The sequence below is a fragment of the Bos javanicus genome, chromosome 2 (assembly GCF_032452875.1).
Source record: "Bos javanicus breed banteng chromosome 2, ARS-OSU_banteng_1.0, whole genome shotgun sequence".
Classification (NCBI taxonomy): Eukaryota; Metazoa; Chordata; class Mammalia; order Artiodactyla; family Bovidae; genus Bos; species Bos javanicus.
Window position 1 is genome coordinate 121,114,281 of NC_083869.1, and position 27,366 is coordinate 121,141,646.

At 42.8% G+C, this 27,366-nt stretch overlaps 2 protein-coding genes and 1 long non-coding RNA gene across 6 annotated transcripts in view; 1 reads left to right on the forward strand and 2 right to left on the reverse strand.

Moving 5' to 3' along the window:
• The window catches only part of LOC133230995 (uncharacterized), a 40,370-nt gene extending 37,944 nt beyond the window's left edge, over positions 1–2,426 (reverse strand). Inside the window, exon 1 of the long non-coding RNA XR_009731009.1 lies at positions 508–2,426. This is a non-coding gene — a long non-coding RNA (uncharacterized LOC133230995). The remainder of the gene's footprint in view (positions 1–507) is intronic.
• SYNC (syncoilin, intermediate filament protein) lies at positions 1–18,495 on the forward strand. 3 transcript variants are annotated; one of them, XM_061388869.1, is made up of 5 exons: positions 1–149; positions 7,444–8,617; positions 14,958–15,082; positions 15,268–15,344; positions 16,685–18,495. In XM_061388869.1, the coding sequence occupies exons 1-5, from the start codon at positions 97–99 to the stop codon at positions 16,693–16,695; spliced, it is 1,440 nt and encodes a 479-aa protein (XP_061244853.1). In that variant the 5' UTR covers positions 1–96; the 3' UTR covers positions 16,696–18,495. The 3 variants fall into 3 exon arrangements, with proteins under 3 accessions (XP_061244853.1, XP_061244845.1, XP_061244862.1); XM_061388861.1 differs by having other exon boundaries at positions 2–149; positions 15,268–18,495; XM_061388878.1 differs by lacking the exon at positions 15,268–15,344 and having other exon boundaries at positions 3–149.
• The window catches only part of RBBP4 (RB binding protein 4, chromatin remodeling factor), a 16,556-nt gene continuing 7,160 nt past the window's right edge, over positions 17,971–27,366 (reverse strand). Inside the window, exons 4-12 of one of the 2 annotated variants that reach the window (XM_061389016.1) lie at positions 23,076–23,249; positions 22,615–22,730; positions 22,336–22,496; positions 22,104–22,230; positions 21,882–21,959; positions 21,232–21,308; positions 21,080–21,137; positions 20,880–20,990; positions 17,971–18,944 (exon numbers count right to left, since the gene is read on the reverse strand). In XM_061389016.1, the coding sequence (XP_061245000.1) occupies positions 18,879–18,944; positions 20,880–20,990; positions 21,080–21,137; positions 21,232–21,308; positions 21,882–21,959; positions 22,104–22,230; positions 22,336–22,496; positions 22,615–22,730; positions 23,076–23,249 (968 nt within the window). In that variant the 3' untranslated portion in view covers positions 17,971–18,878. The remainder of the gene's footprint in view (positions 18,945–20,879; positions 20,991–21,079; positions 21,138–21,231; positions 21,309–21,881; positions 21,960–22,103; positions 22,231–22,335; positions 22,497–22,614; positions 22,731–23,075; positions 23,250–27,366) is intronic. The other variant, XM_061389024.1, reaches the window with a different exon arrangement.

A 27,366-nucleotide genomic window follows, 5' to 3' on the forward strand; every position in this document is an offset into this window, starting at 1 on the left:
CGGTGTCGGCTGCAGCTGGCAGTGCGGCTGGCGGGCGCGGGCGGCCCGCGGGGCCGACTATTAATACCGCGGCCGCCCAGCCCGGGTCGCGCAGCCATGGCCAGCCCGGAGCCCCGGCGCGGCGGGGACGGCTCCGCCCAGGCCGCGAGGTAGGAAAGGACCTTCTCAGGCCCGGGTCACCACCCCCTCCTGGGGAGGGGGTGCTAGGCGGATCCCTTCTCCCCAAGAGCGCCTTTCGCCAGACGGGGGCGGTGGTCCAGGCGGGGATGGGGCACAGGGTGGAGCCACCCGCCAAGGGTGATAGGGGAGTCTGGCCTGGGGCGAGGCGGGGGTGGGGGGGGCCCGGGGTTCTGACACCTCCGCTGGTCTGGGGGCTTTTCATAATTCCCCCTCCCCCTCCCACGGGCGATGTGAGGATTAACCCCTTCACACTAGCCGGCATCAACCATCAGATGCCGGATGGCCCATAGTGGCAAAAGACCCTCCCCATTTTCTTTCCTTCCTCACCCCAAATGCAGCTGGACATGGAACCCTCCAAGTCGCTGAATTTGCCGTGTGGAAGAGACTTGGTGCAAGGTTGGGCGGCTGCCAGCTTGGAGTTGAGTCTGTTCAGGCAGCTCATTCTCTCTGGTCTGGGGCCTAAGAGGGCGTGGGGGGAGGGTCCCCAATCCCAGACCAGCAGGAGGGCCTTGGCTGTCCGGAGCCTTGGAGGGGAAGCCCTCTCCATCACCCACACTATCAGCTTGCCCCCTGGAGGGGGAAGGGAGCTGTGGCTGATGGATTTGGGGCGAGTAGGGAGCACTTCTGCCCCAGGTCAGCCTGTAGCCTTGGACTTCCTCTTGTACCAAAAGGTAGAAGTGCAGTCACACACACACCTGTCACCTCTTCCCTGTCACCACCGCACGAAGCTGAGCCTAGTTTTACACATGCACTCACCTGTACTGTTGTACACACAGAGCCAGCCACATGCCAACCCAGGGCTGCATGGTATCACAAACATGCCCAGGTGCAGCCCTGATGGCCGGGGTTGGGAGCTGCTGGGATCCTCTAGGGACAGGGACAGAGTAGCAGAGGCAGGCTGCTTGGAGCCCAAGGAGGCCTGAGGTCAGGGGCCCCAGCCGAGCTGGCTGCCTTGCCCCTAGACTTCCTGTAGGCTACTTTAAAAAAGCACATTTATTTACTTATTGGGCTGCCTTGGGTCTTAGTCGCAGCGTGTGGGATCTTCATTGTGTCATGAGGGCTCCGTAGTTGTGGAGCTCTCTAGTTGTGGCACGCGGGCTTAGTGCTGTATGGCATGTTTCATTAGGGGAGCTATAGTCCCCAGCCAGGGCTTCCAGTTGGCTCAGTGGTGACAATGCAGGAGATATGGCCTCAATCTCTGGGCTGGGAAGATCCCCTGGAGAAGGAAATGTCAAACCCACTTCAGTATTCTTGCCTGGGAAATCCCAAGGGCCAGGAAGCCCAGCGGGCTACAGTCCATGGGGTATCAAAAGAGTTGGACACAACTTAGCAACTAAACAGCAACCAAGTCCCCCAACCAGGGATCAAACCCTGGTCCCCAGCATTGCAAGGCAGACACTTAACCACCAGACCACCAGGCAGGTCTCCCATAAGCTACTTTTCCCCAGCTCTTTAGAGAGAGGCAGTTGAGTGCGGGCAGCACCTAGCAGAGGCCTGGCACTGCGCGTGAGGTGACAGAGGCAACACGGTGTGTGGGAACAGCACCGCCTGCAAGTCAGGAGACTGGACTCCATGTCCAGTCCTGCCACTTGACCTTGGGCAAGTTTCCTCCTTGGAGCTCAGCCAGTTGCCGCTGCCTACATCCACAGAGCCCCACCCCGGGATACAAAGAATAACTGTGCTTGTCGTCTGGAAACGGACTATCAGGGGAGACCGACAGATGCACTTCTGGAACGCAAAGCACTTAGTGCAAAGATGAGCTGCATATAGAGTGCCTTGAGAACACAAGAATGGGAGTTGGCTGGGACAGGCTTCACAGAGGAGGTGGGGTTCCAGCAGGATTTGAAAGATGAGCAGACATTTGTTAAGTAAATAGATATAAATATATTTTGAATGCTAGGGCCGAGCTCTGTTATACCTGCTGTATCTGTTAGGTCTTTTAGACCCAACACCTATTCTATCTAAGACGAGAGTGGTAAAAAGGAGCCCTGGCTCTAGAGCCAGACTGCCAGCCTTCAACAGGCTCTGCCACGTATGAATTGTAGAACTCTGAGTGAGTTCTTTACTTGGTGCTTTTTGGTTTCTTCATCTATAAATTGGGGATAAACCCTATAGCTCAGATGGTAAAGAATCTACCTGCAATGCAGGAGACCGGGGGTTCGATCCCTGGGTCTGGAAGATCCCCTGGAGAAGGAAATGGCAATCCACTCCAGTATTCTTGCCTAGAGAATTACAAGGACAGAGGAGCCTGGCGGACTACAGTCCACGGGGTCACAAAGAGTCGGACACGACTAAGTGACTAACACACACAAGTGAGCGTTGTATAAATGAGTATTTATGGAGAATGCTTAGAATACTGCCTTGAACGCAATTACGTCATTCTAGGGTGGAGGACTCAGCTGGAACATAATGTGAGGGCGGTCTGCTGGCAAAGCAGGGACTCTGTTGAGGATCTGGGTGGGTCTGACTGGCTGAGCAGTGCATCCTTCTTGGTGCGAGGAGCTCCAGGCAGTGTAGGACTGATCTCTAGACAGGCAGTATACAATGAACTATATGTTCCCAGCTGGACCCTTTAGACACTGCGGGATAGGAGTGGGAGATTTAAGTTAACACATGTTCTGAGGGACTTCCCTGGCGGTTCAGTGGCTAAGACTCCCAATGCAGGGGCCCTGGGGTTCAATCCCTGGTCGGGAAACTAGATCCCACATGCAGTAACTAAGAGTTCACATGCCACAACTAAAAGGCCCTGTGTACACAACTAAGACCCAGCGTAGTCAAATAAATAAAAATAAATATAAATAGATAAAGTTAATGTGTGTTCCAGAATGTCAAGCATTGGGTGGGCGGCAGGGAGTAACTCAAGATGAGGCTGAAAAGATATGTTGGGGCCACATCTTGAAGGGCCTGGAACCTGTGCAAAGTAGTTCACTATCTATGGGTGAAGTGGAGCGTGATGGTTTGTTTTATATTAGAGCAAGTGGCACCACTGTCAAAACTAGACTGGGATGGGAAAGAAGAAGGCTTATGGGAAGGCTGGTACAAGAGTGCAGGTGAGGGATGATGACTTGGATGAGGGTCCTGGCAGTGGGCTGAAGAGGAGGATGGAGACTGGAGACTTTCTGAGATAGAAATATCAGTTTTTAGTGAGGAGGCTGTTTAAAGACCACTGGTCTATCGACAGAAGAATGGATAAAGAAGATGTGATACATTTATACAATGGAATATTACTCAGCCTTAAAAAAGAACGAAACAACGCCATTTGCAGCAACATGGACGGACCTAGAGGTTGTCATTCTGAGTGAAGTAAGTCAGACAGAGAAAGACAAGTATCATATGATATCTCTTATATGTGGATCTTAAAAGAATGGTACAAATGAACTTATTTACAAAATAGAAATAGAATCACAGATGTAAAAAACAAACTTATGGTTACGGTGGGAGGGAAAGAGGAGGGATAAATTGAAGATTGGGATTGATGAAGGACCTACTGTATAGCACAGGGAACTCTACTCTGTAATTGCCGGGGTCCAGCCCCGGCTGATCCAGGGTATTCGAAGGAGAGACAGCATAGGCGACCTATTTATTTAAATATTTTATCAAAGATATAAAGAGTAATAGGATGAGGATAGCTCAGTGAGGAAATTCAGTGGAGAAAAGCGGCTGAAATAAGGATAGCTCAGTAGGAAAATTCAGTGAAGAAAAGAGGCTGAGTAGCTTGGTTTACGCGGGAGACCAATAAAACTTCAAGACAAGAAGTTTGCACCACTTATGTAGGCCGCAGGCGTCCTTCCGTTCTCCCAAAGGAGAGGAGACACTGAGGCCTCCCCGGTCGGATCTTAGAAGCCCAGGCATAATTAGCAAGCATGGCGGGTTCCGCGCTCCAGATGGAGACTCAGCCAGAATTTGGGAGAGAGAGCGACATGGGGAGACCAAGTTTTGGTGAACAAGGCCCGCACTTTATTTTCCAAAGTAGTTTTTATACCTTAAGTTATGCATAGAGGATAATGGGGGAAGGGGTGGAGTCATGCAAGGACAGCAGTTCCTGGTCCTAATCGAAGCCAGGCTTTCAAACTCCATGTGCAAAAGTTCAGGTGATTTACATCATCTTCTGGCCAGGAGGCCTGTTAACATTTTAAGAAACTTTGATTATTCCAAAGTCAAGCACCAGCCTCCAAAAAAAGCATTGGACAAAGCTGCATTCCTATAGGGCAAAGGTGAGGTGGGCTCAATCAAGAAAAGAATTAACTCAAGGGTCCAAGGTTACAAACATTGAGGCTACTACTTACATTTCTATACACCCATTATATCAATCAATACACTGCCAAGGACACAGTAGGTAAGGAGTATGGAGACTTAGCAGCAAACATTGGCCCAGTAAGTGAAAAACCCTTCACCAATACAATTTCTAATCAATCTTTTAACTACTCAAAAGAATCTGTGTTTAGACAGTTTAGAACATCTCCTGCCTCTCACAGTTGGGAGGCTCTGAACAATCACATGTGGCTGGAAAAACCTATTCAGGCAGGCTAGAGGATTTCCAAAGGAGTTTGTAGGTTAAACACTGTCACACCCAGGAATTATTAACTGGAGCTGTAAGCTATCTCTTTTTTCAGAGAGGTAGTGGGGGACAGCCCCCCGTAAAGTCAGAGGTGTAGGTGAAAGCACAAAGCAGAAAGTAGGCAGACTCTGGTTTTGGGTGTAAATGCTCGAGAATTTCCAGGGGGACTCCTGAGGCTCGATCCCGCTTTTGCGTATGCCGAGCCTCCTTCCTCATGACGTTTGTCATGGGTGGAGCTCCTCACGCTGGCTCCCGGCAGTGATAGAATTCCAGTTGAGCTATTCCAGATCCTAAAAGATGATGCTGTGGAAAGTGCTGCACTCAATATGCAATATGCAATATGCACTCAATATGCAATATGCTGGCTCCCGGCATGTAATGGCCTGTATGAGAAAAGAATCTTCAAGTGGATATATATATATATATATATGTATATACGTAAATAGATGTATAACTGAGTCATTGTGCTGTACAGCAGAAAGTAACACAACACTGTAAATCAACTATATCCAATAAAAAAAAAAAAACACTGATATACAGCCTGATATACAGTGATATATTTCTCTGAGCTGGAGAATACAGGTGTAACAAGCTCAGAGAGAAGGATAATTTGTTGGCAGTTGAGTCAAGTAACTGTGTTACTTGGCACCTGATGCTTGGCACTTTAGGTGAAAAAAAAAAACAAAAACACTCCATGTCTGGTAAAGGGAAGTGAATGGACTAGGTGATCGTTGTCTTCAAGCTTTAGGTGTTGGCAGAGGTACTGGGGTTGAATGAGGCCAGTGATGTCTGGGGCCTGGTGAAGCCACACTTTTGTGGTTTCCCGAGAGCCATCAGGGGTTACAAAGGGGAAGCCAGGGATTCCTGGGGTGTAGAGAGGACTGAGGACACAATGATTTAGAATAAAAATAGTCTTTATTGGGAACCTGGAGCTAAGAAATAGAGCTTAAAACCTGGACACAAGTAAACCTTTCCAATACAAATCAAATTCTTTGTTTGATATGTGAGGCTTTTCATTTACACGTTCTATCCAAAAAAGTTTTTTATTCAAATTTAGTCTGTTTTATAACTGGCACTCTCTGAGTACCTGTTTCCTTGAACAAATTACTTAATCTCTTTAACCTCCATTTCCTGATCTGTAAAATGTTAATAATAAATGTAACCACCTCATAGAATTGTTATGAAGATTAAATGAATCAATATATGTAAAGCATTTAGAACAGGGCCTGGCACATATAACAGGACCTTTAAAAGTGTAATTTATTATTATTTCCAGAGTATTTTATATTTTCAAAGAATTGCTCAGAGATCCAACTGAAACAGAAAAGCCTAAAGCCACTTGAGAGCCAAAGCAGCAGGAGCGCATTCCTCAACAGGAACCAAGAAAGCTAGCAGGCAGCTGAAGCTGGGTTAAGGGGCTCATGTGTTAGAAGCACAGAGTCTGAATTCAAGAGCATCTGACAGGCTAGAAGGATGGGCCAGTTCTAAGATGAGGTTTTACAGGAACGAGAGATATGGTTTTAAAGCATTTGCTGTGAAAAAGTCTTAAGGATTTTACTCAAACTCAGCATTTATGAAGAATAAGAGGGACTTCCCTGGTGACCATTGGTTAAGATTCTGCACTTCCAATGCAGGAGGCACAGGTCTGATCCCTGGCCAGGGAACTAAGATGCCACATGCTGCATGGTGTGGTCAAAAAAAGAATATGATAGAGCTGCCCTTTATGTTAAGGGCATCTTGACTACATCAGTAGGAATATAGGGTCCAGAGATTCACTGCTCAGAGTACACCTGGATTCTGCTTCCTATACGCATCCCCAAGAGATAATGAATCAACTTGGAACCTGTAAGAAGTAACCCAAATGAGGAGGGTACTGGAAACCTTGGCGGGCATGGAATAGTTAAGGATAAATCAGTTCTCTTTATTCATTTGTGGCTGTGCTGGGTGTTTGCTGCTGTGTGTAGGCTTTCTCTAGTTGCGGCAAGCGAGGGCTACTTTCCAGTTGAGGTGTGTGGGTTTCTCATTGCAGCAGGTTTCAGTAGTTGTGGCATGGCATGTGGAATGTTCTAGGACCAGGGATTGAACCCACGTCGTCCCCTGCGTCGGCAGATGGATTCTTAACCACTGGACCACCAGTGGTTGTAGTCCCTTTGTTTTTTAAATGTTTTATTGAAGAGTAGTTGATTTGCATTGTTGTGTTAATTTCTACTGCACAGCCAAGTGATTCAGTTATACATATATATATATATTTTCATATTCTTTTCCACTATAGTTTATCACAGGATATTGAATATAGTTCCCTGTGCTATACGGTAGGGCTAAATCAGCTCTCTTTAAGTGTTCAAAGAACTGACATGGAAAAGAAATTAGAGTATCTGATTCTAGAAAGAAGACTCAAGTCCAGGTGAAAACTGTGGGGAAGGTCTTACCTCAACACTAGAACTTTCTTATGATGGAACACAGAGTGGCTCAGGTGTGGGTTCCTGTCCTTTGATGGTACGGAAGCAGACTCAACACTTACCTCCTGGGGATGGTGTCAGAGCTAAGCCATAGGCTGTGTTGTGGTGATCAATGAAGGGAGGGGGCGGACGACTGCCCTCCGAGATGTGAGAATTTGCTGTTGGCTAGGGTTGTGTCCTGGCAGCTGCAGTCACAAACCCTCCCAGGACTGTGACCACCCTCTCACCTTGTCATTTCTCTTGCAGGGCAACAAGGCCAGAGGTCATTTCTCCTCTTCAAGAGGAGAACTCTGCATCCCTGTATGAGCTGGGGACCTGGAACCCAGAAGTTACTCTGTCTTTGGAGGGGACCTTGAACTTAGAGGACATTCTCTACCTGGAGGACACAGGTGACCTTGATGAGGCTCTGTACGTGGAAGAAACTGAACCGCCAGAGGAGACGCTGCACATTGAGGAAACCAGAATGCCAGATGAAGCCCTGTACCTGGAGGAGCCAGTGAGGCCGGAGGCGGCTTTATATGTGGAAGAGCCGGTGAAGCTGGAGGGGGTGTTATATGTGGAAGAGCCCGTGAAGACCGCAAGCCCAGAGCAGATAGTTCATGGGGGAGACAGGGTCCTGAGTGAGGCGAAGTCTAAACCCAAGGAGAGCCTCCAAGCCGGGCCGAGTTCCAGCACAGAGGGGAGCCTGAGCATAGAGGACCTGGAATTGCTGGAGGGGCGTTTCCAGCAGTGCATTGAAGCCGTGGCCCAGCTGGAAGAGGAGAGGGATCAACTCATCCATGAGCTTGTGTTGCTCCGGGAGCCTGCCCTGCAGGAGGTGCAGCAGGTCCACCGGGATATCCTGGCTGCCTACAAACAGCACGCCCAGGCAGAGCTCGAGAGGGATGGGCTGAGGGAGGAGATCCGGCTGGTCAAGCAGAAGCTGTTCAAGGTGACCAAGGAGTGCGTGGCCTACCAGTACCAGCTGGAGTGCCGCCGGCAGGACGTGGCCCAGTTCGCCGATTTCCGGGAAGCGCTGACCACCCGGGGGGCCCAGCTCTCAGAGGAACTAACCCAGCTCCGGGAGGCCTATCAGAAGCAGAAGGAGCAGTTACGGCAACAGCTCGAAGCACCTCAGAGTCAGAGGGATGGGCATTTTCTCCAGGAGAGCCGGCGGCTCTCTGCCCAGTTCGAGAGTCTCATGGCAGAGAGCCGCCAGGGCCTGGAGGAGGAGTACGAGCCTCAGCTGCTGCGGCTCCTAGAGAGGAAAGAAGCTGCGGCCAAAGCTCTGCAGAAAACCCAGGCCGAGATCCAGGAGATGAAGGAGGCCCTGAGACCACTGCAGGCAGAAGCCCAGAAGCTCCACCTGCAAAACAGGAACCTGGAGGACCAGATCACCCTTGTGAGGCAAAAGCGGGATGAGGAGGTGCAGCAGTACCGGGTAGGCCCACTGGGCGTGGGAGGAAGGACAGTCTTTTAGTCTAGAGAGGAAAAGGGGACCTGGCCAAATGTCTTTGGACTGAAGGATGCTAGCATATGTGAAGTGAAGTTGCTCAGTCGTGTCTGACTCTTTGCGACCCCATGGACTGTAGCCTACAAGGCTCCTCTGTCCATGGAATTTACCAGGCAAGAGTACTGGAGTGGGTTGCCATTTCCTTCTCCAAGGGATCTTCCTGACCCAGGGATCGAACCTGTCTCCCACGTTGCAGGCAGATGCTTTACCACCTGAGCCACCAGGCTAGCATAGGTAGGAAAAGCAATTTGTTTCATGGGCCAGTCACTCACTTCTTTAAGCCATTTTCCATTTCATTCATTCAGGCCTGCTAGGGCTGAAAGTTAACCTGCACTCTTAGTTTCCACGACACTTTTACACCAGTGATCTTCCATTAATCCTCCAAGTCAACTATTATCATTTTTCTTAGATGAGGAAGCTGAGGCCCAGTGAGTCGGAGTAATTTGAACTCTAGTCTGACCAACCCCAAATATTTCAGTGCTCTTTCCACAGCACCATTTTCCGACTCTGAGTGAATCGCCCTTAGGTTTAGATAGAACAGGAGGGAATGAGGCCAGATAGAATACATTCTTTCCCCCTCCCCGGTATTCACTCTCATGTCCCACCTATCTGATCTCTGCTTTTAAGTTTTCCAGTCTTAAAAAGCTGGGATGAAATCTATAAACCTCTATCCCTCCTTTTCCTTTTTTGTGCATTTGTCACCATTTCAACCGTATTCAAGCTATTTCTGATTGTGAGCCAGTCCTAATCCCTTTTAGAACAAAATGGGATCTAAACACTAAGTGCATAAACAGTTCTCTCTCCCCCACAGACTGAGCTTTCAGAAGGTAGGGAGTATGTTTTACTTATCTCTGCCACCAGGCTCAGAGTCTGCATCAGTTAAGTGCTGACTTCTGTGCTGCTGGGCGCCATGAGAAGCCCACACTGTGGTGCTTTTCAGAGCAGTATTTTTGTCTTTTGAAACACACATTTTTTGGATGAACTTAAAAATCCCAGATTTTGACTTACCCATAAGGAAGATGTCCTCTGTTGAAAATGGCTGCATTCACTTCACTGAAGATTTTGTCAAACTTTCTATAGCTTATATTACGAAAAGAATAGGGTTTCGGGGTCATGGTATTGAATGCCTTCAAACTATACATATTTACTCACCAACACTGCCCCCCACCTCCACTGCACTATTTTTTTATTGGATCATAATCTACTTAAAGGGTGCTAATTATTTTTGCATAAACAAATAACTTCTTAACACCTGATACTCAATCAGATGTTACTTTAATAACTGGAACCCAGGGTAGGAAGTAACATGTGATTTAAGAGAGGTACATATAAGAGTGCTATGGGATAATGAGATTATTTTTAGCCATGGATTAAATCAGAGAACCTGTAACAGAAGAGTTATTTAAGTACTGAAGTATAGGCAAGATCTAGACCAGTGCTGTCCAACAAAAATATAATACAAGCCTCAAATATCATTTTAAATTTTCTAATAGCCACTTATGAGAAATAGGTGAAGGTAATTTTAACATATTATTTAATCCAATAGATATAAAAACATAATTAGTAACTTGGCTGCAGGTGAAAAACTGAGAGGTGAGATGAACTGTGAAGGTAGGTCAGGGCGGATCCCATTAGACTTTAAATCCAGCCTAGGGAGTTTGGACTTTATTCAGTGGTCAGTTGGCTCTTTAAAGATATTTAACAGAGGGATTAACATGATCCTCGCTCTTTTTTCAGTTAAAAAATGTATTTTTGGCTACACTGGGTCTTTGGCTGCAGTATTTTGGCTGCACTTAGGCTTTCTCTAGTTCTAGTGAGCAGGGGCTACTCTAAATTGCAGTGCACGAGATTCTGGTGGTGGCTTCTCCTTGGGGAGCACAGGCTCTAGGCACAAGGGCTTCCGTAGTCACGGCTCTTGGGCTCCAGAGCAGGGGCTCAGTAGTTGTGGCCATGAGGACAGTCGCTCCCAGAATGTGGAATCTTCCTGGGCAACAGCAGGCAGATTCCTAACTACTTGACCACCAGAAGTCCCCCTTGCTCTCCTTTTAGAAACATTATTGGTGGCAGTGTGTAAAATGGGCTAGAGACGGAGAGGCAAGCGAGACTGATTAGGAAGCTACTACAGGTAAGAGGAAACAACGGTAGCAAAATAAAAGGAAGGGAAGCAAGAACAAACGTAGAAGAATTTTGACTACAGAATGAGTGGGGCAGAGGTGAGAAGTCAGAGGATGCTAAGATTTCAGACAAGGCTAACTCAGATGGTGATGCACTAAGTAGGGAATCCTTGGGATTAGAATTTCCTTATATAGTGTTAGAATTCTAGAACTGTTTCCCCAGTGATTTGCATCACTATACTGGATTTGTTTCAGATTTGATTATCTGTGCAGCTTTCCAAAGACCACTCTATGAGAAACAACCCTGATGAAAGTCTCCTATTTCTATACCACAATTAAAGTAGGAAAAAAGGTCTGAAAAGAGAATTCTTTCTGAAATGACTTCTCCTAAACTGTTTGCCAAAGGCCATGTATGGCATCTGATTACTTTTCAAAGGGTACACATCACCCTGGTGACTTTAAATTTGCTTTCATCACCATCACCCATTCATTCAACAAATATTTAGCCTACTTTTTTTGTGCCAGGCAATGAGCTATGTGGTGGCAAGAGATGAGAACTTGTGGTGAGGGGTAGGGGTGGCGGACAGTCACTGTCCTCAAAAAGTTTATACTTCAATTAAAAAATAAACAAAAAAATTAAAAAACAGAAAAAATCAGAAAGAAAAAAATTAATGATAAAAGTTTATAGTACAGGAAGGATACAAGATAAAACTTCCTAAAATCGAAGACATCTGTATCTAAGTATGTAAAGTGTGAGTTTTAGAATCAATGAAATAACATGCTTCAATGTGATAGACAATGTAATAGTTGTAGGAATAAAACACTGTACTGATGAAGCAGGTATAATTACCCTTGGGGAAATAAGGGGGAAATTTCATACAAGGATTAAAAATAGCTCAGGTGTACTTGAAGTTCTTTACATGTAATAATTCATTTAATTCTTACCTCTGAGATAGGTATAACTATTGTCACCATTTGAGAAACAAGTAAACAGGTGAGTCAGAGAAGTCATTTGTCCAGGGTAACACAGCTAGGAGGGGTGAGGCGGGATGTAACCCTGGGAAATCCAGTTCAGGTCCACGCTACAAGGTTTTGAGCCAAGTCTTTAAAGCACACTCCAGCCATGGCCTCCTCCTGGGGTTTCATGGAAAACAGTTTGAAGACCATTTAAGTCTGCCTATCTATATGTATCTGGGCTTCCCAGATGGAGCTAGTGGTAAAGAATTCGCCTAGCAGTGTAGATGTTAAGAGATATGGGTTCAATCCCTGGGTCAGGAAAATCCCCTGGAGGAGGGCTTGGCAACCCACTCCAGTATTCTTGCATGGAGAATCCCATGGACAAAAAAAAAAAAGAATCCCATGGACAGAGGAACCTGGCAGGCTACAATCCATAGGGTTGCACGCTATTGAAGCAACTTAGCACCCATGCATCTGTGTTCTCTCTCTCTACTTTTATATCTATTTATGTGAAGGCAGTAAAGCAATTGTTAGAGTATAAGCTCTAAGGTAATGGCAAATCCTGGGTCTACCACTAACTGTGAAACCTTGGACAACTTACTTAACCTGTGGTTCAGCTCCTTCACATGTAAAATGGGATTAATAGGTCTGCTGCAAGGAATAAACTTCTTAATAGTATCTGTAAAGCACTTATAATGTGCCTGGCACATAAGTATGCACTCTAAGTGGCAGTGTAGAGGCTAGATTGAAAGAACCTGGAAAGACCATTTAGTGGGAGGAGAGAGATGTGAAGGAAAATGGGCAGAATTTGGGGACTGGACTGGTTGCAGTGGGTGGGGTGAGTTTGCTGAGAATGATCAAGCTTTTACCTTGAAATTGGAAGACTTCTAGTGCCAAAAGATGGAATATGCTTACTATCTGCGTGCTTCACATCAATAAGCATTTTATGTGTAGGGTGCCAGACATACTAAGATCCAAGAACCTACACGTGGCCACAAGAACAAAAAAGCCACATGTAGCTAGTGACTTCCATATTGGACAGTGTAGACTAAAGGAGTAATGGAGGTCCTAGTTAGAAGTGAGGGTCAAACTGCTGCTGCTGCTAAGTTGCTTCAGTCGTGTCCGACTCTGTGCGACCCCAGAGACAGCAGCCCACCAGGCTGTCCCTGGGATTCTCCAGGCAAGAACACTGGAGTGGGTTGCCATTTCCTTCTCCAATGCGTTAAAGTGAAAAGTCAAAGTGAAGTTGCTCAGTCGAGCCCGACTCTTATCGACCCCATGGACTGCAGCCTACCAGGCTCCTCTGTCCATGGATTTTCCAGGCAAGAGTAGTGGAGTGGGGTGCCATTGCCTTTTCCGGAGGGTCAAACTAGCAGGAGTCTAAATGCCAGACTAAACAAAGTGGAAAGCCTATCAAAGACTGAATGATAAAACACGTTTTCATGGCTGCACCATGTGGGATGTTAGTTTCCTGACCAAGGATTAAACTCGTGCCCTGCTGCAGTAGAAGCACAGTCTTAACCACTAGACCACCAGGGAAATCCTGATAAAGCAGTTTTTAAAATGTTAACCCAGTGATGCTACATAGGATAAAGAATGGAGATTGTCCTTCATTTCTGTCACTGTGTTAATACTTCATTCTGTGACAGCTTCTCCCTGTCAAGAGCTTATCAGTACAGATTGTCTTCACAAGCATGTTCTTTTGTATACCGAGCAAATGACAGGTTTACTAGATAGCAAGGCTTGGGAAACTGGGGCACAGAGGTATGCAGACGCTTTTAGATAACACACTCTTAGATGGTAAGGCCACATTTCTGCATGGTGTCAAAGCATGGTTATGTGTTTGATGTTGCTCAGGCATATTCGACTCTTAGTGACCCCATGAACTATAGCCCGCCAAGCTCCTCTGTCCATGGGATTTCCCAGGCAAGAATACTGGAGTGAGTTGCTATTTCCTACTCCAGATCTTCCCAACCCAGGGATCAAACCCAAGTTTCTGAGTCTTCTGCACAGGCAGGTGGATTCTTTACCACTATGCCACCTGACTAGGCACTAAAAAATGACCTTTTGACAATGTATGATGAAAGCTGAGATTCAGCTACAATATCAAACACTGCAAACTGACATGCCTCAGGTATACCAAGGATGACTCAGAGAACAAATTATTTAGATCATTCTATTTAGAACATGCTTCCCTGTTGGCTCAGTTGGTAAAGAAACCCCCTGGAATGCAGGAGACCCAGGTTCAACCTGGATGGGGAAGATCCCTTGGAGAAGGAAATGGCAACACTCCAGTATTCTTGCCTGGAAAATCCCATGGACAGAGAAGCCTGGTGCGCTTAGAGCCCATGGGACTGCAAACAGTTGGACACAACTGAGCAACCACCATCCAGAGTATGCACCCGAACTGGATTCCAAGTTTATTATTCAAAATCTGAGATAGTCGTTGCCCCTTAAAAATATGCCTTCCAATTTCAGCAGTCCCTTTCCTTCCCAACTCCCCCATGCTGAGGATCCATGCCAGCTAGCAGCCAAGCCACAGACTGACTTGCTGACATCTTTCTTACATCATTCCACAGACATTAATCCACAGAGAAAATCTGTAGAATGATCCTACCTGGTTTTGGCACAATGGGAAAGTTATCTGAGATGCAAGGGCCTCCAGGGCATAGCACCTTCATTTTCCAAATTAGCACTTTAGAACAAATTGCCCTGATATAATAAGTGAAGGATATAGGAAATTAACAACTATGATACCCTCATTAATTAAGCATCTGCTTGTATGTCATGTTGTGGTAAGTACTAAGTAAAGCTATGTCTGACTTCAAGGAGCTTCAAATACAGTTATTCAAATATACCTGCTTACATAAAGACTTGGTTTCTTTCAACTTCAGTTAAGTTATAGGGTAGTATAAAAACTGATTATCTTAATGGAAACAAACTTGCTCATTAAGCGTCTATAAAAATTCTTAGTTCACCAACTAAGTGATCAAAATCCTCCCCAATACTTCAGGCAAGACTGCTTTTGGGTCACCATTTTCAAAAACATCCCTGTCAAAACACGTTCTCTGAATCTCATCTTCTCAATCTCAGCACTGCTATGGAAATAAAACAATGTGTAAAGAAATGCTTTATAATAATAAGACGTCAGGTTTTTATTGTTTGGCTCATTAGAGATGTGCTTGGCCCTCATGCAGGAACAGCTGGAGGAAATGGAAGAACGACAGAGGCAGCTAAGAAGCGGGGTGCAACTCCAGCAACAGAAGAACAAAGAGATGGAGCAGCTAAGAGTCAGCCTTGCCGAAGAGCTCGCAACTTACAAGTCAGTTTTTGCTGTTCCCCAAATCTCAACCAACTCTGGCTGAGGGGATGGTGGGGAGGGCAGATGGTTGCTCATGAGAAATTTCTCAACAGTGAAAAGCAGACAAAAAAAATTGGGGGGAAAACTCTCAAATTGTGCTCATCCATGAACAGAAGGCAAATGGTTTTTGTTTTTTTTTTTTAAAGGGCTATGCTACCTAAGAGCCTGGAACAGGCTAACGCTCCCACTTCTGAGGCAGGTGGAATCGAGACACCGTCTCAAGGTGATACTTACGGTTACAAGAGTGGTGTCTGCCTTGTTGCCGCTTTCCTAACAGGACTAATGCCTCAAAAAAAACCTGTGTGTCTAATAACAAATTACATCATTTAGGAGTTAACAGGATGACACATACCTCCAAGCTGCCTGGTTCAAGTATTCAGGCGTCCTTTGCAATGTTTCAGTTTCTAGTAGGACTTAAAACACGCCCTGATTGTCACCAGGAAATCTGGAACAGGATAAAACATCTAGGCTCTCTGCATTCTTACTTTCCTCACCCTACCTGACCCTATCTGCTATTCATAAACAGTTTCCTTAGAATAGCAGAGAGGGCAGTTAGGACATCTAATTCAGACTATGACTAAGGAGGCCAAGAAGGCTAAAGTAACCTGTTAACAGTCACTTAAAAAGCTGAAGACGGTGTTGTTTATAGACCAAAGGACATTGATTATTGCTTAATTTGTGAAACAAGCAACACATCTATCTATCCAGTGATTTCTTTACATTCCAATGTTCTCATTCTTTATAAAATCCTAGATTCTCTTGGATAGACACTAAGGATTTAAAAAGATGAAATTGGGTATTAGATTAAGTCTATAAATCTTTATTAATTTCCTAGTTAACCCTACATCTTGGATACAAATTCATAAGTAACTATTGTAACTGATGCTTTTCCTGAAGTACTAGATTTTTTTTTTTTTTTGGCTCCTCCGCAGTTTGCAGGAGTTCCCCGACTAGTGATTGAACCCCTGCCATAGCAGTGAAAGCACCAAATCTTAACCACTAGACCACCAGGGAACTCCCATCCTATAATTGTCTTCTACTGTGTTTTATCTAGGCATAACAGACCATGCTTATTGTTTGAGAGATCACTAGAACGCTGTAATTGAAGAAAATGAGCTGCTAAACACCTTTGTGTGGATCAGATGAAAAGTACAACTGGGAGAAGACAATGATTAATCCAAAGAAATCAAAACTACAGAATTTCAGACCTTGTTATACCTCTGTAAAGTTAACGTGGGCAGATGAAATTTTTAGTGAGCCCCTACCAAAGTCATCCCTGATTAGATGCCAATCGCTCTAGCAAGCTCTCCCTAACATATCTGCACTAAGCTTCAGAAATTCATTGTTAAAAACCTTATAATGGGAATTCCCATCGTGGTCCAGTGGTTAGGACTCAATGCTTTGGGGCCTGGTCAATCCTTGGTCAGGGAACTGTGTGGCTTAATTGCAAGCCACACAGCACAGCCAAAAAAAAAAACAAAAAACCCACAAATATTGTATTATATACTGTATTATTTTAAGTTGCAAAATTTCAACTTATCCTTTTTTCTCTCAACCTTACAGGGGCTGTTTAGAAACATACGGCCGAATCTGTAACCAAGAAACAAAAAAAAACTTCTTAGCAAAGGATCACTAAGTACCCTTTGGACATACTTTTTTCTAAACAGAGAAGGGAGTGTCATGGATTTGGCAAGCAGTTCTCTCTGGGAAAGTTACAAATACTGGCTGACCTGTTTAAAAAGATTCTAGGGCTGGCTGGAGGCAGAACACTGTCAGTCCACTCTTAGCTGTATTCTATTTCATACGTTACTGGTACCGATCTCAGTGCACTGAGGAACGGAAAAATGAGTCTCCTGTCAGCCATCAGCAACCTTCCACAGGCACACTGAGTAAAGGATGAATGTATGGACACACTGTAGTGAAAAATGTACTTTGCCTTGTGTTGACCCAAAACAAAGTTTTTCAGGAACACAGGTGAAGTAAAAAAGGCACCCTATTATCATTACAGTTGACCCTTGAACAATGTGGGGCTTAATCTGCACATAACTTAGTTGGCCCTTGGTATCAAAGATTCCTTCACCTCTGTGGATTCTGTTATTTACTATTGAAGAATATCTGTGTAAGTGGACCTGTGCACTTCAAATCCATGTTGTTCAAGGGTAAACTGTATATGGTTTACAATCTGGATCCTTTTGTGCCATGAGTGTTATACCTTAATTGAATTCCTTTACAAAGTTTTTAAGTCTATGATGATTCACGTAGGTTTACTCTAAAAGAACTACTCACTTAAAAACAAACAAACAAACAAGAAACAATCCAGATTTCCCAAAATATCTTACCTTATGAAAATGATTTTGGGTCAGAGTGATCTCTTCAGTTAGACTGGGTGTTTGGCAAAGAACCAAGCATTTTATCTGGTTATGGTACTTGGCTTTCAAGAGCCTACTTTTTTAACCTCTAAGTACAGGCCCCAGTGAAATACACTGGGGAGATTCAACCTCTATGAGAAAAGGTCAAACACCTTTTCAGAATTTAAATTTTGCCTTAAATTCTCTCTGCCACACTGCCTCTAACATTCTTAAAAGTTCATGTGGTTCTCTAGAGGTAAGACTTCAAAAAGATGTTATTTTACCAAAGCCTAATCTGTACACCTGATTCAGGGTTTTATGTCTTTCACTTCCCCTGGGAAGGAGTAAGCTCTTTTCTATACCTCTGGGTCTACTATATTTAATTCTGCTGTTGGTAGTCAAAGACCACAGAAAATAACTGTCATCTGAACAACTTTTCTAGAAGCCAGAGACTGGTGTTTGATGAATGTTATGCACTAAATAAAACCCATCAGCATGGGATTATGTAGAAAAGCAATTTATTCCATTATAAGCACTTAACACAGTTAGTCAAGGAGAGTAACAGGCCTGCTGGTGAAACAGGTCACCCAAAATAGAGATGGTATCAAACTAGTGGTCAAGGACTAACTCCTTAAAAAAAAAAAAGCAACTCTTATCCAGGATTAATTTAATTTTAAAAACAAATACAAGCTATTGGTTCACTCTTCTCAACTTAACTGGACAGTCTACCTGTGGTATAACTGTCAGGTAAAAACATACATCTTTACAACTTGGTGGTCCCAAGTTTTTTTAAAAAACCATTTCACAGAAAGGAAAGAAATAATATGAAAACAGCTCAAGAAATACACTAACAAGCAAAAATATATGGGGAAGGAGGAACACATTGTTTTGACTTAACTGAAGAAACTGAGAGGAGACTGGTCTATGTAAGGAAATGTGCATCCTGGAAAGTTCAGCGTGTAGGAATTTGTATGACTTGAATCTCCCCTATTTCCTGAATAAAAACAACATCTTGTAGTATTTATACTTCATGGCTCAGACACCTACCTCACTTAGCTCTATTTCTTACTCACTCTAGCCTTTACTTAAATGAGTCTGAAAAACTTGGGGATATAGCATAAGAAGAAAAATAACCACACACAATATTCCCCTTTTTGTGGCTACTTTTAGACCTCTGTTACTAGAAAATTCCTAAAGAAAATTTAAATATAAGTCTGTGGCTTTGCTGAATCAAGAAGCCCCCAGTTAATATTTAGAAAACACCTTCTGTTTGGACTAATAACATTGTTGCTAGAACTTATTATAGAGAGATAACCAAACAAAGTCTGTGTCTCAAAACCAGTGTTAAATCAATCTCAGAGTTGAGAGGAAGAAAAGGGGAGTCTAAAAATCACAAGTGCAGACATGATCTAAGATCCTTGTCCTTCTGGATCCACGCTTCCTTCAGGGTCTTCATCATTATAAATGTTCTCAGCCTGCCAAAAACAAAGAGAAAACGGTATTGAGTAAACAGGAAAGTTACTTCTTGAAGTTAAGGCTGAAAATAGATGAGGCCAGGAAGACATACAGTGGGGTATATAGTCTGTTTTAACTATTCAACTCTGCAGCAGTTTGCTAAAAGCAGACATAGTCACCTGCAAATGGATGGGTATCGTTGTGGGCTAATAAAAACAGGCAGTTGGCCATACGCCAACCGCCTCCCCATTAAGATATTCCCCAAAAACTGAAGTATGGTTACTGTTTGTCTTGATAATCAACCTTGAATCTTTTTTTTAACCTTGAATCTTTTAACCAGACACTAATCATAATAAGTAAAAACAACACAAATGTCCATCAACTGATGAATGGATAAATAAAAGTAGAGTGATGGCTGCCTAGTACTGGGTGGACTAGAGGTAAACAGGAGGAATGACTACTGGGTATGGGGTTGGTTTCTGAGGTAACTAACGGTAGTGATGGTTGCACAATTCTGTGACTATACTAAAATTTGCTGAATTGTACATGGAGGAAAAAAGAATCCCCAGGCCTCAACAAAACCATGTTTCAAAATCAAATCTCAATTTATAAATATTTTTAAAAGAGAAACCGTTCTTGCATAAGGTAAACTCTACATGTACTACTTTGTTGTTCTTAGTGTGAACTATGCACAAACCACTAGGACAGATGCTGCAGAGGATGGGATAGACATAGCTTATAACCTGACTACAGGGACCAAGAATGTATACAACTGCGTGAGCAGTCTGACAACAGTTGTGTGGTATCTTTTCCCCTGACACCAATGGGGTGTCCAACAATTCAGTTCAATCCTGATGCTGACCACCTGGAGGCAAATCTGTGACCAAGGGCTCACACCCACAAGACTTCAGAGGCCAGTGTCAAGCCCTGATAGCTCAGGCTACCCAAGCACTTTTGTCCCACTTGGCTGTAAATTTTCTCACAACCTTGTCCCCCACCCTCTGGCCCGGTTTGGGCACAAGGGGCTACTTATAAATAGCAAGAGAGACTCCTACTACTCAGGTAATCTCAAGAGTATAAGCATTCCCTAAACATACCAACCACATTTTGGCAAATAGCCTTCTATCAAATAGTTACATATAATTAAACATAAGACTAGAAACCCAAATTTTAATATGAGGAAATTCTATCACGCTGTTCTACAATCTGCTTTTTCCCAGCTTATCAATGTATCATGAATAGCTTACAAAACTAGTGTACTTCTTTTTGATACGTAATATTCCAAAGTATGGATGCAGAACATGTGTTAATCTCATAAAACACAAATATTCCCATCTTACTTATTTTTGATTAATAGCATTACTCCATATGAAAGTTCTGAGTATCAAAATGTTTTTCCCTCATGCTAAGCCAAAATCTCACCTCTGGCACTTCTTCCTGGTTCTAGATCTACTCTGAGATAATAAAGGTTTATTTAGAATAATTTTCATTTATTCAGCCACTGTCATTTAAAAGTCATGCAATTGTTTTTTAAACTGTAGTAAAAGACACAGTTTATCATCGTAACCATTTTTAACTGTACAGTTCAGTGGCATTAAGTCCATCCATACTGTGTGTGCAAGTATCACCACCATCCATGTCCAGAAGGCAATCATTTCTTGGATTGCAACATGAGACATTGTTATTTTTATTAAATCCCAAGTGCTCTGAAAACTCAAAGCAGGGCGATCACCTTCAACCAGGGCATAAAAAGGCAGGTAATGTTTTTGAAATCAAGGCAAGTTTCCTGGAGAAACAGTACTCTCTGATGCTGTGACACTGGGACAACCAGATAAGAGTAGACATTGACAATGGACAGGTAAGTCACATGGTGGGAGTAAACTAACAGAGCTGCCAGCTGTACTGAAGTATACATAAACAGAATAATACTAGGTTTCATTTATCTAAACACTTACCATTTGCCACACTTGCATGATATTGTCTTCTGATACAGAACAAATCACCCAAGGTTCGTTGGGATTCCAGGAGAAATCAGATATCTTGGCAGTGTGACCACCATGAATAAACTGAAAGAGGGAGGAAAACAGAGATGAAAAGCAGACAGAGGACAATAAATCATGAACTATTTCAGTTGTGCTCAATATCTGTAACATACCAACAACTCTGGTGGCCCATCTTCTGCATCTTCTGGGGATTGTTCCTCTCCAATTTTACTAGCACAAAAAAGTTTTTAAGTTAAATTTACCTTGAGTAATTCTGGAAAGTGTAAGAAAAGAACTTCACAAAAACTAATTTAACAAGACATACCTTAAATCCCAGACATTCAGTCTACGATCAGTACCACTGGAAGCCAAAATAGTCTCATTGTGAGGCGACCACTGAACCTATATGTAAGAAAAAAAAATCCATCAATTAGAAAACTGAGGAGAGGGGAATTTCCTGGTGGTCCACTGCTTAAAAATCCACCCTACAATGTAGGGGAAAAATGTTTGATCCCTGATCAAGGAACTAAGATCCCAAACACCGCAGGGCAACAAAAACCCACAAGCCACACCTAGAGAAGCCTGTGCAATGCAACAAAAGATCCCTGCAGTGACGACCTGACGCAGCCAAAACAAACAGATAAATGCCAAATGTCATCCAACACTGACCTAAAAACTAAAGTACAGCTCATCCACACAATCTACCCAAGTACTTTCAGTATTACACACAGTGCCTTTGCATTCAGTTTTGAACATAATGTAACAAATATTTCTTGAACTGAGTCAGAGGGCTCTGCATATTAAGAAAGGAGCTTAATTAAATTGATTAGGCAGAAAACTCGGGAGTCAGTACTTTAGGACTGAACTGTGAAATTATGATAGATATGGCAAGTTACCAATAAATGGAAATAAGAGAAGAGACACACGTCAGGCATAAAGTTGATTAAAAACACTAGAAGCATTAGTTTCTCCTACCTGAAATATTTCATCCTTATGTGATTCAAAGGAATGCAACTTAAGTTTCAGATTTCTCAGATCCCACAGGGCAACAGTCTATGTACAAAAAGGAAAGCCAGAGTAATCAATAAAATTTTTTTAATGAGAAAAAGAAAATTCACAACTAAAAGATCTCCGTGCATTCAAAAGAAGTCAGAGAAATCCACCCTTTGTCTTTTTGTAAAGATAAATCACACTAACCTTGTCAGCTGATCCTGTGGCAAGAATGAACTCACTATAAGGATTGAAAGAAAGGCAGTTCACTTCAGCAGTGTGAGCATCAACTGAGTGGCTTGGTTTGGAAGTATTGTTTGAACGAGTATCCCAGCTTCAGTGAAAGAAAAAAAACAGGGGGGAAAAAGAAGCTTAAAATGGATAATCAAATATTATACAACTTAGATAATATATTGAGAAAAAGATGGATTCAACTCACATCATGAGTTTCTGATCATCAGCAACCGACCCAAAGAGGGACTCATGGAGCAGATGCCAGGAGACATCCTCCACTACTGCCGTGTGCCCTGTGAAGATGGTCTTCGCATCCACAACTTTCCCTTCCTTTGGAACAGCACTTATGTCCCACAGGCAGATGGTCTTAAATGAGAAAAATGAGCTATTATATAAAAGAAAGAGTCTCACTTCCTCATACACCCCAGAGGAAAACGCTGATACAACTAGCCCAGATGTGCTTCACACTGGGAAGGATACGCACGTGGTCATCTGAAGCACTCAGTAAGTGCCCACTGAGATTTGGGTTCCAAGAAAGCCCATAGCCTTCCTTCTGATGTCCACGGAGACGCAAGTCTGGGTTGCACTCTCCAGAAGGGTCTACAAAGTAACAGACACATCAAGACTATCCAGTCCACTGCCTCGCTGGACCTACTTAGCATAATGGAATTTTTATCAAGAGGTCTAAAGCTCTTATTTTTTATGAGAAATACAGACTATGACCAAATAGATAACATTTAAAAGCGGCACATTCTGTTCTATGTAAAAAAGCAATTTCTTTTTCCAGATGTAGGCAAGAAGGTTGAAGGAGTAGTACCCACACATATCAACATAATTCACAAGATGTTAAGATACACAATGAATAAGTTAACAATTAAAACTGAGAGAAGCAATGTATTCCTGTAGTGATACATCATTTGTATTTGAATAGAAGAGAGAAGATACCTGGTTTAGAAGGATGTTTTGTATAGTCAAAAACAAGAACATCACTGGATGGAGTCTTGGTTGCAATGATGCAAGGGTTCTGGGGCATATAGCGTGCCCTGTTTACCTCTCCTTCATGGTTGATCTTGATTTCTATTTCAATTTTTCCACTAACCGAGCCAAAACCTCCAAATTCTGTAAATAAGATGTTAATTGCAAATGAGGACAAAGCAAGAAGTACTCTATGTTACTCAAAGTTTGACACAGGCAAGGCTTTTAATAAATGAACTGGTATAATACTAGAAGCAGTATCAACATTTATTAGCAATATAAAGTGCACACTCCTTATTTCAATTATTTCTTACCATAACTGTACAGAGTAGGGAAGAATTATCTCCAAATATTTCACATGAGAAAAAGAGGAGCTCAGAGGACCTGTATTAATTTGCTCATGGTGACGTGACTATAGCAGAACCTAAAACGAATGCCCATTTTTCTGATCCCTTTCAGCTATGATACTCTTTCAGCTATGCCTAAAATGATTTTGGTAATTATATACCTAATAAATCTCAAATACATACACAGTGTGCTAGGTACTAAAGAGTCCCTCCTCTTGAGGGACTCTCTCTAGTCCCTTTCAATCTCTAGTTTGGGGTAACCTTCCTGAAATACTGACACCTTTCCTCGTATTAGTGAGGAAAAACAGAGCCACAATAGCTGGTTCAATTTTCCTGACCCCCCACTTACACTTGCCAACCAGAGTCCTTGGCTGAAATAAACCAGGTAGGCAAGGACTAGACAAAAACATATTTTATTCACATTTGACTACTGTATGCACTTACAGAGTTCTCCCAAGTACCATTATAAAATGTTTAAGAATATAATCTGTCATTATATAAATCTTGGCAAGGGTTTCCCTGGTGGCTCAATGGTAAAGAATCCACCTGCCAATGCAGGAGACACAGGTTTGATAAGTTGGGTAATATGATTAGCAGATAACATTCAACCTCAAAATAATTTTATACACTGCAAAGCAGTGGTTCAAACAAGCTAACAGCCTAAAAACAGTTCAAAACAGATTCTCAAAGAGGGGGCAAAGAAAAACATTGAACAAATCTCCCTCCAGAATTCTAGACCACAAATTTCTATAATGCAAAAAGAATGCATGATTAGGATATGTGATCTCAAAGAACTTTTATTCCAAACACAAGGAGATAAGCACACAATTTATCAGCTATATACTACTACTAGGGCTTTCCCGGTGCCTCAGTGGTAAAGAATCTGCCTGCCAATGCAGGAGACATAGGTTCGATCCCTGCATAGGGAAGATCCCCCAAAGAAGAAAATGGAAACCCACTCCAGTATTCTTCCCAGGGAAATCCCATGGATGGAGGATACTGGTGGGCTACAGTGCATGGGCTTGCAAAAGAGTCAAGATAAGACTTAGCAACTAAACAACAACATACTACTAATCAGAGGCACCCTCTCCCCCGCTACCTGCGGTTAAAGTACAATAGAACTTGGATTCAATCCCTGGTCCAGGAAGATTCCACACGCCACAGAGCAACAACTACTGAAGCCTGCACGCTCTAGGGCCTGCATGCTACAACTAATGAGCCCCTGTGGTGCAACTAAAGCCCATGCGCCTAGAGCCCGTGCTCTCAAACGAGAAAGCAGCCCCACTCTCTGCAACTGACAAAGCCCGCATGCAGCAATAAAGAACAAGTGCAGCCAGAAATAAACAAACGAGTAACTATATCAGTGTGTATGTGTTAAAAAAAAAATCAGCTTAGAGGATTCACAACTGAGATTTATGAAGATGAGGATTCATCTATTTAACAAATAATCAGGGACTGCTCAAATTTAACGTGAGAGCAAAAACACCAAATCTAATGTAGGGAACAAAGACTGAGGTATCAATGTACAATACAGTGAATGACTATCAAGGTCTAACTACACTCCTATTTTGTTTGCTTCCCTCGTAAAATACTATTTAAAAAGACTGAAATATAATAATATGCTTAAACTGTGTAGCCTGATGAATTTTTACACATGCGTACATCAGGGGAGTTACTACCCGATAAAACATGGAACATCTCTAGCACTCTCATCCTCCCCGAAGGCACTTCTGTATCCCTCCCAACTAATACTGCTGGACAAACTAGATAACCAGCATTCTAATTTCTACCACTTTGCCGTTTTTTTAGTCCATAAACATTTTGAAACTAAGAATAAGTTGCAACATCTTGAGTCAAATATTCCAATTATTTCATCATGACTTAATACTAGTTTATTACATATAACTGAAGTAGAAGACTAAAGATAACTCAAAAACAAACACTCCCCCTCAAAACCAATTCCCCAATAAGTTGCTAAAAATAAACTCGATATTTCAAGATCTTGGTAACAGAATCTGAAGTAAAATTTCAAACCTATTTTCAGGGCTTCAAATATGACCATAGCTGGGCTGAATGTAATACAAATACATAAATTCTTTTTAAATGTCAAAACAAGCCTAAGCCAATTTTTTGTTCTTTCATCTTGAAAGTTCAATGATCTTTTGAAGCTGTCACCAAGTACCTCAGATCAAATGCGGCTAAGCAGATGGTAATCAATTTTAATAGCTCGATCTCAGACTTTAGGACACTTCATCTAAGAGCAAGGAGGGACTAGGAATCTATCTGTGTAACAACCACTTAAGAAGCTTTAAGAGACATTGGTATGTATCTACTTCCACCATTGTTGAGACCATATGGAGAGAGCACCTGCTTTCCTTTAAGCACCAAGCTTGTCCAGCCATCTGAGTGATTTGAAGGAAGGAGGAGATGGAAAAGGAAGAGAAAAGGAAGGTATGTAACCTTAGGGAAGTTACCCAGTTTTCTTGTGAGGATTAAATAGGGAGATGTATTGCAGTCATACAATCATGTCATATACATTACTTTTATTTTCATAGTTTCTATAGTGTTAAGTATTAGGGGGATAAAGGTATCATCAGAAAAGCAAGTCAGCAAAAGCAAATTGGTTTGATGCCACTCAAAAAAACAAAATAGATAATCAACAAGGATTTAGAACTTCCAGATGTACAAGCTAGGTTTAGAAAAGGTAGAGGAACCAGAGATCAAATTGGCAACATTTGCTGGATCATAGAGAAAGCAAGAGAATTTCAGGAAACCATTTAATTCTCTGCTTCACTGACTACACTAAAGCCTTTGACTGTGTGGCACAACAAACTGTGGAAAATTCTTAAAGAAATGGGAATACCAGACCACCTTATCTGTCTGAGAAACCTGTATGCAGGTCAAGAAGCAACAGTTAGAACCAGATATGGGAGAAGGAAATGGCAACCCACTCTAGTGTTCTTGCCTGGAGAATCCCAGGGACGGGGGATCCTGGTGGGCTGCTGTCTATGGGGTCACACAGAGTCAGACATGACTGAAGCAACTTAGCAGCGGCAAAGTCCATACAAAGCATAGAAATACATTTTAATTATCATAAATTTAAATCACACTTGGGAAATCACTTGGGCTTTTGAAGATCAGTGAGGATCAGAATGCATAACTCCTTTATTGTTTTTCAATTCAGTGTCTAGAATTTTCTGGTAAATTCTCACATTTTATTTTCCTTGGGAGACACAGGCCTCGTGGCTGTATTTCTAGCTTTTTTCCCTTAAACCAATGGGCATCAAATCTGTCTCCAGTGCTGGTAAATAAAAGAAAAGCTTTTAAAGTAGGATGTATGCGGTAAAAAAAAAAGAACCAGATATGGAACAGTGGACTGACTCCAAATTGAGGAAGAAGTATGTCAAGGCTGTATATGGTCACCTTTCTTATTTAACTCATATGCAGAGTTCATTATGTGAAATGCCTAGCTAGATGAATCACAAGCTGGAATCAAGATTTCGGGAGAAATATCATCAACTTCAGATATGAAGATGCTGGGAAAGACTGAAGGCAAACGGAGAAGGGGGCTGCAGAGGATGAGATGGGTAGAGAGCATCACTGACTCAATGGACATGAGTTTGAGCAAACTCCGGGAGATAGTGAAGGACAGGCAAGCCTGGTTCGCTGCAGTCCACAGGCATGCAAAGAGTGGGGCAGACTTATCGATTAAACAACAACATAAGGAATTATACCCAATGTTGTGGTAGCCTTAATGAAATATGGGAAAAACAAAAACAAAACACCCAATGAATCATCATGTTGAACATCTGAAACACAACACTGTAAATCAACTATTTAAAATTTTAATGGTCAAAAGAGAGAAGTACCAGAAAACAGATAACTATTTTAAAACCTTGGAGTGATTTGAAAGG